At 35.9% G+C, this 11,580-nt stretch overlaps 1 protein-coding gene across 4 annotated transcripts in view; it reads right to left on the bottom strand.

The window, feature by feature from the left end:
• Nucleotides 1-615: 615 nt before the first annotated feature.
• The window catches only part of RBMS3 (RNA binding motif single stranded interacting protein 3), a 713,484-nt gene continuing 702,519 nt past the window's right edge, over nt 616-11,580 (bottom strand). For all 4 annotated transcript variants that reach the window (XM_075587011.1, XM_075587010.1, XM_075587012.1 and 1 more), the window contains one exon: nt 616-8,826. In XM_075587011.1, the coding sequence (XP_075443126.1) occupies nt 8,820-8,826 (7 nt within the window). In that variant the 3' untranslated portion in view covers nt 616-8,819. The remainder of the gene's footprint in view (nt 8,827-11,580) is intronic.

Below are 11,580 nucleotides of genomic sequence, written 5' to 3'. Positions count from 1 at the left end.
CAGACAATGCTGAAATATTTTATTTCTATTCTTAAGTCTCTGAATCAAAACTAAACGAACATCAACTTGCTGTAGACATGTAACACAAGCAATTCCCTAAACACAATTAACATTGTACTGTATGTGTGACAAAAATGTTGTGCCTGCTCAATTTCAGTTAAATATCGTTTTCCTTTTTACTTACGTAAAATACCTTGCTATATTGTCTAAGTGGAGGGAATTTTAAAAAGCAAAATGATACGCTATGCATATGAAAGACTACCAACCAAAATAAGATAGATCCCTCAATACACGTCATTATATCCTTGATTGCTTATTTAAAATAAAGGACATGGAAGTATTTGCAGAGAACCTCTGAAATCGTATGGTGCTGGATTCCACGAGCCTACAAATATTAAGCATTTGTATTACAGTACTTATTGGTCTGAAGTAGGATACCAGCTCTATCCAGAACTGTAAAACGTTTGAGATATTTGCCTGTTAAAGAGAGTAATTTCCCTTTGATTCCCACATTTCAATATTTATGTAATGTGACAAAATGAAAAGAATGTGAATCTCTTACGAAAACACACTGCAAAAATATACCAATAAAACAGAGGAAATGTGACATTTGACTTTTTTTTTTTTTTCCCCATTTCATTTGAATTTACTGTACATCACAACACTGGTGGCATCTTAATTTGGATAAGATAGTTGTAAACAACATAACTGTGAATCCTTTAAAGCAACGGATGACCAAACGCGCATTTTGAACATCAAATATCACCTCTGCCACTGTTCACATCTACTAGATTTCAACATATTATCTTTATGCATGCACAGCCTATGTCATAGTCAGCATTATACTTAGGGCAGTCCTTGGCATGGACAGATTTACAAAACAACAAAAACTTTATTACATACTATAGTATGATAATAAATAACAATCAATCTTAAAGCTGCATTCCTACTGAGATGTGAAAACATAATATGGCATGAAAAAAGCATACACCGAAGGTCATTCATTAAGTACTGTAGCATAGATGTGCACATTGTATGCTTGCATAATGTTCCTTGCTACAGTATGCATCTGAATGCATTTTAAAATAATTTCTGTGGGATGTAGTAAACATGTTAGACTCATTTATCTCCCGAAATGTAACGTTTTCATGACAATGATCACAGCATGGATATGTTTGACCTACATTTGGAATCATACTCTCCATTTCATTCAACTGAGTTGAAATACAGCTTTAAAGCAACTGGTTATTATTAGTACTTACGATGGCGAAAATATTACCTTTATTAGAATTCAAATGAATATGATGACACAGGAGAAACTTTATTAGAAAGGGATTTTGCTTGTGTCAAAACCTACTGGGAGCAGTGGTACTCCAGCCATCATGGAATGTCATATTATTAGTCAATCCGAAAAGGGTACTGTTTGCAGAAATGCGTCAATGCAAACACAGTGTTACCACACTTAATGTAGGCCTGGCAATCATTAAACCAAGAAGGATACGCTAAAAGTTTTGAAGAAGGATGCTGTCCTACAGAAAATAATCTTCCAAAATACTTTTATTCTGCACTTTTACCACCTTACTGGTGTACCATTTCCCCCCCAGGAACTAGCTCTCTGGTATCACAAAAACACAAACAGGTAACAACAAGTTTGTTAGTGATTTCCTGCATTCACTGAAACATGACCGACTTTAATGTAAAGAAACTTTTAGTACACAGTACTTGTCTGCGGTTTGGGCTGATTTGTATACCATGTTGATGCATGGGATTAGCAGGCACGATAACACATATCAGCACGGCTTTCATTTTAGTTGGACAAATATTGATAAAATGTTAAATCCAATAAGCAAATACTGCCAAAATTAGACTAAATAACATAGCTAAACTATTGTGTAAATTTACCAATATTAAAATGTGATTACTTTGAATATTTTTTTTAACTAGTAGATGACTGCGTATCTTTAGGAACACCAAAAAATAGAAAAAAAAGGCACAACGCTTATGCTTTAGTAATAATAAATGTCTAATTGATTGTGTTTTTACACATCCAACCTTGTGATTAGATTTATTTTCATCAGTTCATTAAAAAGATTGTCCCTACAATATGTATTTGATCATAGCAATTGTTACATATTTTTAATGAACTTACTATTTACACTAAGTTTAAATAGACATTTGATTGTGTATTTGACTGTCAGTGGTAAAAAAAATAAATCTTGTTTATTGAAGCAAAATCCATTTTTTCTTAATCTATCATAAAGAATCTATATGACATTCCATGAAGTGGTGCATGAATTGTATCTACAGTAAAACTTGTAAAAAGCAGTGCTATTTTTATCTGATGAACATTACTTTTTAATAGTATAGCATGTTTACAATAACTAGATATTGTAAGACAGGTATCAAAACTCTCAGTTATCTGTTGTTATATCATGACCAACACTGGTAATAGATGTTTCTGTTGAAAGCAGAATTTGATTTGGACAATGGCATGTTAGTAGATTGTATTACAGGCATACCCCGCATTAACATACGCAATGGGACCAGAGCATGTATGTAAAGTGAAAATGTACTTAAAGTGAAGCACTACCTTTTTTCCCCTTATCGATGTATGTACTTTACTGCAATCGTCCTATACGTGCATAACTGATGTAAATAACGCATTTGTAAAAGGCTCTATAGTCTCCCCGCTTGCGCACAGCTTCGGTATAAGTAGGGAGCCGGTATTGCTGTTCAGGACGTGCTGACAGGCGCATGCGTGAGCTCCCGTTTGCCTATTGGGCGATATGTCCTTACTCGCGAGTGTACTTAAAGTGAGTGTCCTTAAACGGGGGTATGTGTGTATTCAGCATATGACAACAATGCCCTGAATAAGTATGGTAACTAGAGATGTGACAACTTGTCCAAATTAGTTTCTCTAAAACGTTGGCTGAAAACGTTTCATCGGAGTTGACAAGTCAAAGCAAAATGTAGAATTTTGAATTACATTTTCAAATTTCGTAAGAGAAGAATATACCCTGAAATATGGGCTTTGTAGGAGGAGAGATACCCATGAACCCATGTATTTGCATATTCAATTCAGCTCATTTGTATATTTATATTAGCTGATTTCTCAGGTATCTCAAGTATATTCACATGCATCTCTTCACGTATTGTATAGATAAGTGTTTTGGGAGGTTCCTACAGTAAATGAATGGCAACAGAATAGACCGTAAAAGTGCAGCAATGGATTGCAGTGCTCCTCAGTGTCATAAACATTTAAAGGACTTATATTTACTAGAGTCTCTCGGCTATAAAACTGGTACAAAAAAGAGTACCAAATTTATTGGAAAAACTACACTTGTTTTAAGAGAGCTATTTCTCTGACAAATATGATGCTTTTTTTGCACTGATTTTACCCCAGTTTTGCAGCCGGCAGACTTTAGTAAATAACTTATTTTTATTCTGGGTTGGGTAACGTGTAATGCAACTTTGGGATTTAGCGTCTCCCTTGAATGCTGATATACTAACAGAGATAATGGGATCATTGTATCATAAAAACGGCCCAGCTATGAACAAATATGATTTTTAATTAATTTGGAATATTTCCAAGCAGTTGATGTTTTGTGATGTGACATTTATATTTCAAACTGGCTGGAGCTTTGTCAAAAGCCATGGTAAATGGAGACAGGAAGCTAGAAGAGTCGCATACAGTTTGTTTATTTGGATGTTTCCAGTGAGAATCTGAATATCCGCAGTTTATGCTCTGTGTGATGTTTTATGCTGAGGAAAGCTCAGGGAACGTTTGTGAAACCAGCAGCTGCACTGTTTTATACTGTAGTATACTTATTTAATTTAGAAATTATTGAGTAAAGTCCATGGAACAAATGCATCAAATTATCAAATTGTTGTTAAAGCAGCACTAAGTGGTGAGCATTTTTTTTCTATGTATCATTGGAGATTGTGTATCTCCCAATCAAGGCAAAGAAGAATTGCATCAGTTATTGAGAATCTACAATCCTTGAGATATTTAATTTTAAAATGTTCTCTTTTTTCATGAAGCTAATTAGTACTGTAACTGGAACGCAGCATAGGAATGCATTTGAATCCCAAATACCATCACATAACAACATCACCATCACTGAGTTGTTCAACAGTCTACAGCTCTCGACAATGGCCTCAGAAAATGTCAAATCAAATACAGAACCATAGACTGTTGTAGTGCTGTCATGCATCAGGGGACCTCCAGAGCTTATGCTTTCAATATACAGAACAGTATGTACTCTATGCTCATGTTAATGATTCTTCTCTGGTAGAATAAGGAATACATTTATTAAAATTCATTTTGGCCAGTGGTTTTAAGGAAATGGGCAGTGGTTATAAGAGGAGATAGGAGAATAAAACATTTTGGGACATAACTATTTCTGTGCATTGTTAATGTTAATTTTGTAACATTTATATATCAATTAAACCATCACATTCATAAATAGTGTAAACTTGCACTACCAAAGAAAGTGTCAAACTTAATGCTGCATTATTACATTAACTTACATTTGACTCAGATGTCAACACCTCCATTTCATAAGCAGAATGTACTTGATACATACAGATGTAGCAGGAGTTATTACCCCAGGCAACTGAAGAAATAACTCAGAAAATATAGCGTGGGTTAAGCAAAAATGCACGCATTACCATTATTTTCAATGAAGCTGCAGTATTGTTAGTGATACATTTTGTGATAGCATTAACGCATTGCGTTGGGTTGGGTTAAAAGGTGCAATAACATCTACTACATCTGTAAAATGTACTGTGCCAAAAAGTATCTCATATACTGTATTTATTTATACCAGTTTAAGTATTCAAAATGTAGGTTCTCTGCATGGACTTCCAGCTACACCACATTTTAGGAATAACCAATGCATTTTGTATTTTGCACACGTGTAAATGTTCCTCATTTGCATATGACTACAATATTAATTGGTAAATTGGTACTCAAACACCTGGTCTAACTCAAGTTCACGAGGAGAGGTTTGAGAACCACTGTGCTAGATCATACATAGAGGTTTTAAATGTTTTGTAATTGCCCAGTATTTAATACCCAATGGACCATAAAGTATCTAATAAACATGGGTAAATTGTAAGGCAATTTACAGCCCATTCACTTCAATTGGCTTTAATATGCCTTATGAATTACCTCCACTATGTAAATATGACTCGCAGGCCAAGATTCACTAAACTCCATTAACTTTGAGTTAATATCGCATCCAGTAAAAATAAAGGCATATGAAATATTATCTAGTCCAGGTTAGATTGTTTTCTGTAGTAAAAAGAGTATTAGGGTGCTCAAGATCTTCACTGGATTGTTTTCTGGCATACTGTATATGCATCTTAACCCTGGCTGTGCTCAAAGCCGTGACAATGCAGCAAGCTTAAGCCTATAGGGGAACCATGTTGAATGGTTTTGAAGCAAAAGGTGGCACTGTGTGCTCATTTGCATGTCATTTCCCAGAATTCCTTGCTGCAGGGGAAATGCTGTGTGCTGGGTGGTAATGGTGAAAGGCGGGGTTGCAGACCTGTCTAAGACATGCAAATGAGCATACAGTAATATTTCCATTTATATATATATATATATATATGTATATATATATATATACATATATATACATACATTTATACATAATGGATATTATATACATACAGATGTAGCAGACGTTCTTGCACCCAATATCACAATGTCTCGTTACTACTGCCAGGTTACATGCAAATGGATCCGCAAGTTACAACACTGCACAGTTTGTGCACCACATCAAGTTATTTAATACCTTATTATGTGATAACAGGTGCAATAACGTCTGCTACATCTGTAGGAAGATAGGCCTAATCCAGCCAGGGGTAGGTAATAACACTGCCAATATTTTTTTCATCGGAATTTGTTGAATAGCACATTAGTGCTCATGAATAATTAATTTGCTGTTAAATCTACATTTGTGTTAACATTACCACCAAATTGTCACTGCGGTATTACTGCTTTACCACATGCGATATAATGAATGTAGGTGTATGAATTTCTGTTTCAGAATGCAAATTACAGGTACATTTTAAATTTATTTATAAGCTGCTAGATTTGTAACAATGCATATTATCTGCTGGTCACAATTGATCATTTCACTTCTTATGGTTTCCTATGTTTTTGGAGCAGTCAGTTGGGGAGCACATTTTTCATCTTGCTCTCTATTGCCAAAGCAGTTACAGTTTGAGCAAAAGTTATCTTTTTTTTTTTTAATGCAGATGCTTTAATAAACCAAACAACAAAAGAAAAATATGGGGTACACTTTTAGACTATAAAAATGCAAACCTTGACAGCCTGACGCCATTTCCTAATACACAATACAGTTTTAGAAAAACAAAAACATATGCCCCAGGCACGAGACTATTTTAAAATACAGACTCTTTACCATTAGCAGCTTAAAATGGATAGGTGTTTACACAAGTAAAAATAGCAGCAGTTATTTGAATCCAAACAAGAAGTCTCTTTTGTTTTTATCATCTGCCAGTTGCCACACAGTAGCTACCTCATAACTTAAGTGTTCAGAATAAATTGAGGCTTTTTTTTTTGTCAGTCAAATAAAAATAAAATAAAAACTGTGTCCACTTTATATTAGACATTTCTGTTTAGCATGTATACTGCATTTCTATGATATAAGCAGCACTGTATCCTAAAACATATAGGCACCTTATCACAACTAAAATGAAAACCTGTGATTAAAAGCACACAATAAGTCAAAAAAATAAGTACAGAATGCTTCAACGGGGCTGGGAATTTAATTACTTTACTTTGTCGTTGTGTATGAGGTAAGAACAAGGAATTCAATGTTGATGGGTCAATCTGATTATCCCATTAAAAAGGACTGGCAGAAAAAAAAAAGTTGCACATTGAAATGCTGATAAAATGTAATAACCAGGAGGATGGGAAGGACCATAAAATAAGTTAACCCTTCTGCACATCTGCATTGAGACATGATTGACATGCTTCAGAACATTCTTTTTTTAAAGGGTTTTGTAAAGGTGTTAAAAAGCAGCGGCCAGGGGCTTTTCAGCGCTTGTACCATGGAAATTCTGCTATTTCATTCAGCCACACGTGTTTACATTTCTTACAATCACTTATTTGGGGGGATTAGTATTCTATGTAAATTTATGATTGTCACATTTTTAACTACATGGAAACATTAAAAAAAGAAAAAGAACTGTAACATCCCACTGGCAGACAACACTTAATGTAAACAAATATGCTGCCATTGTATGTAGACGTAATAAAATGAGCCACTGGGAGGTCTGGCTTGAAAACAGGAAGACTTGTAACGATACAAAAGATCAGGCAATACCATAAAAAACAGTAACTTTAGATGCCATACGCAGACGATAGTTGGTACACTATCTAATTCCTTTTACCAAACGCTGCAACTACTCCAACACAGCGAGAACCAACTAGCCATTATGCTTCTTTACAAACAATGTGTACTACGTACAATACCAGTGGAAGATAGTTTAAACAAACAAGAAAGTAAAAATTGGTCCGGCCATGTAGGTCAAATAAAGATTAAAAAAAAACAACAACAAAAAAAAACTATCTTCTCAACTGTGTTAGGGTGTCACTTTTTCTTTGGTATAAAATAGGCCATCCATAGGCTGCATTTGATCACAACTAGGAAAGACTACAGAAATTGTCAACAATTTCTTCTATCTATTGCTTTTTTTTTTTGCACTTTTTTTTTTTTAACCATAAGCTCCTACCTATTTTTTTTTTTTTTTTGCAATGCTATTAAGCTAACTTTTTGCAATATGACAAGCAAAGCAGACTACAAATTTCTCAAAGCTCATAAAAAAGATTGCAGATAAAAAGCATTAATGCCTTTGCTTGCGATCCCGCTTGGTAAATAATAAAAAAAAAAAAAAACATTAAGCAAAGAAGAACTGCATTTTTTCTAATGCAGATGTATTCCTTTTTTTTTTTTCCTTTTTGATTTCAATAACGCCACTGTAAAAAGCTACAGCCATCTAGAATTATTTGTATTAACACTTAAGATAAAGTTCATAAAAGTCCCGGAATTTTTCAAATTCTTGCAGACGCCACTGTTTTTTTTATCAGCAAAAGTTTTCTTCAAAGGAAGAAAGGATTTTCGTCTCAAACTGTACATCTTATTCTTTCACCCTAAAAACCCATATTAAGCTTCCGCACCAGTTACCTGGTTGAATTAAAATGTCATGTTTCATGCCTTGTGGTCTACCAAGATGTTGATAGCTTGCACTGGGATCCTCTGACGTCCTTAAAATTAAGGCAATTAAGATTCAAGATAAACATTACACATAATCATTCCTATGGAAAAAAATAACAACACTAAATTTAAACACACACACAAAAAAAAAAGGATCTAAAAAAATAATAAGTAGCTTAGTTATAGAGGAAGACAATTAGGTTTTTAGTCTTTACTTGCTCCCTCTCCATACGAGTTTCACTGGCTTCAAAAGTCTATAGAATCTACACCTCCAAATGTCACGGAATTCGAATGTTCATCCAGATGAAATGTTAACCCAGCACCTCTTCCACTGGGTTTTCGTTAATTAAAAAAAAAATGTAGCAAAAAAAAAATAATAATAATTCAGACTACATAACTGAACCATTTTTGCACAGCACATAAAAACAGTTTTTGTTGGGTAAGGTAGAAAATGAAAGGAAAAAAAAGCTTTTGCTTGATGCCTGTGCAAACTGGAAGCTGACTTCACGTTGATTGAAGTTTCTCCATTCAAGGCAAGGTTTTCAGACCAACACTCTTCAGTCCTGTTTATTGTCTGTAAAACAGATTACATTAAACTCATTCGTTATGATGAACTGAAATTATACCAAAACTACAAAGAAACAGTGTGTAATCCTTTAAAGAGGTTCCAGTTACAGTAGTACATAGTACAAAGTAGATGAGGTTGAAAAAATACATATGTCCATCAAGTTCAACAGATACTTATCCTAAATTTGTATTTATAGTACATTAATCCAGAGGAAGGCAAACAAAAAAACCCAGTGAAACATCATCCAATTATGTCTCATAAGGGAAAATTTTAAATCCTTCCTGACTCCAAATAATAGCAATCAGATTTCTCCCTGAATCAACATCCTTCCCAAGTTTATTTATTCAGTATATCCCTGTATATCTTTCCTTTCTAAAAAGATGCCAAACCTTTTTATGCAGATATCTATTGTACAGTATCTGCCATCACAGTGTCCATGGGTAATGAATTCCACATTTGAACTACTACAAAATTAATAAGGGGGATGGAAAATCCTACTTATGAGGAGAGGCGAGCTAATTTAGATTTATCTACATTACAAAACATGCATCTAAGAGGGGATATGATAACTATATGCAAATATATTCTGGGACAATACAAGGAGCTTTCAAAGTGGCTCTTCCTGCATTTTTTCTAGTTCCATAATGTCTTTTTTATGGAGTGGTGCCCAAAACTGTACTCCATATTCAAGCTGCGTGTTTACTAATGCTATATAGAGGGGCATAATTATGCGTTCTTCCCTTCCAGCCATTCCCCATTTAATGCAAGAAAAGATCTTATTTGCTTTTGTAGCTACTGCATGACATTGGGCAACAATATTATTCATTGTGTACATATCTCAAAGTTTAAAGGAGAATTCCTATTAAATAACCCCCTTTTCAGGATAGGTGGAAAACAGGGGGTATCCGGTGCTGAACTGCGTTAATATCAGCTCTGGTGATTCCTAGGGTCTTAAATCTCCTGTGGCAGTCGGGTCAATCGGAAGCTGCAAAGGATAATGTTGGGTCTTCGTATTGGCCCATACGCTGATGGAGATTTAACACCCCCTTTAGTTTCCTCAGCATGTACCGGGGGCACATTCAGAGGCAAGTATTACAGGAACCAGGGGGCCATGAACGCTGAAATGAACGCAGGCAGAATCACAACTTTAATTGAGTGAAAGCGTTTATTAATGTTGTTGTGAGAAAAAAGTCTGCTTTAAATTAACCACATTTAAAAACACGTACATTTTTCATTTACAATTATTTGTTTTACAATGTGGCCAGAATACAGTATGATTGTGAAATGTGCATCTTTTTAGAAATATATTTATGTATTCCATGTGCTTGTTTGTAATTTGCAGTACATTTTGTATATAAGGTTTAACAAAAAAAAAGTACAAACTTTTTTTTTTTTTTTTTTACAATAGTCAATATTTCAAAGTGAAATCTTCCAGGCGTTTTCTATTGTGTAAGATGCAAGCAGAAGGATAAACTGTATTGGTAAATCATAGTTGAATAAAACCTTGCCGTTGTTGAATTGAGGCAGCATATTTCTGATCACATGTCAATTAAAGAGGAATGGCAAGAAATTAGCAATTTTATAATACTTCTCTAATTGCAGCTGCATAAGTAGAGATGAGGGCAACGTAGCTACTACACCACACCTACAAAAGCATTGCAACTCTGACTGGTTACAGAATATCTATGATTACAATGTTTGCTCTCTTTGTAATATTTACACCTATGTTTACATAATTGAAGCATGTTGGAAACTCTAAATATGTTATAACCATGGTAAAGGAACTGTGCACGTTAGCTTAACTGCTATTCCAGTGTAGTGTATTGACTGCTGCATACTAGTCTAGGACAACACCTTCAAAAGGCTAGATAAAGTAAGCTCTGTTAAATCATGGAACATAGCATGACGATACCTAATACAGGAACAGATGTTATATTTAAGGTGACCAGACAGACCGTTTTTTTAAGGTCTGTCCCGGTTCCCTGCCATTCTATTAAATGTACCGTTTTTTGATATTTGTCCCAGTTTGGAAATTCAGCAGGAGCGGGGGGACAGCAGATTCCAGAGGATGCTGGCGGGGAGGAGAGCAGGAGGAGAGCGCAATATTCCGGCGGAGAGGAGAGCAGGAGGAGAGCGGAATATTCCGGCGGAGAGGAGAGCAGGAGGAGAGTGGAATATTCCGGCGGGGAGGAGAGCAGGAGGAGAGCGGAATATTCCAGCGGGGAAGAGAGCAGGATGAGAGAGGAGGATGCTGGTGGGGAGGAGAGCAGGAGGAGAGCGGAGGCCTGCTCTGGCTACAGCTGCATATCGTGGGGGAAGGGTTAGCTTCAGAAGGTGGAGGTGGGGTTAGCTGCAGAGGGCAGAGGCGGGGATAGCTTCAGAGGAGCCCCAGCAGTAAGACAAGGAAGTCACTGAGATCTTCCAGTGTTTACTGTCAGGGAGCATGTTGGCTTCCTCCCCCCTCCACCCCGCTCCACAGTGGCAGATAGGTACAAGAATGGGAAGAGACACACACACACACAGAATGGGGACAGAGAGTTACAGACACACAGAATGGAGAGTGTGACAGATACAGAATGGTGAGAAAGAGAAACAGAGAATGGGGAGAGAGAGACAGAGACAGAGGATGAGACACGCACTCATTATCAATGGTAATAGAGGTGGGGTACTTAGCTGCCGGTGCGCTGGTCCTGGGGAGCTCCTGTAATCCCAAATGTTCCAGTACAAAGAAGAAGAAGCAAGCACATGGTCTTACTCAAA

Source organism: Ascaphus truei, chromosome 2, assembly GCF_040206685.1.
Source record: "Ascaphus truei isolate aAscTru1 chromosome 2, aAscTru1.hap1, whole genome shotgun sequence".
In the NCBI taxonomy this organism is placed as follows: domain Eukaryota; kingdom Metazoa; phylum Chordata; class Amphibia; order Anura; family Ascaphidae; genus Ascaphus; species Ascaphus truei.
Note: the sequence above shows the minus strand (reverse complement) of the source record. Positions and strands in the feature narration are given on the sequence as shown.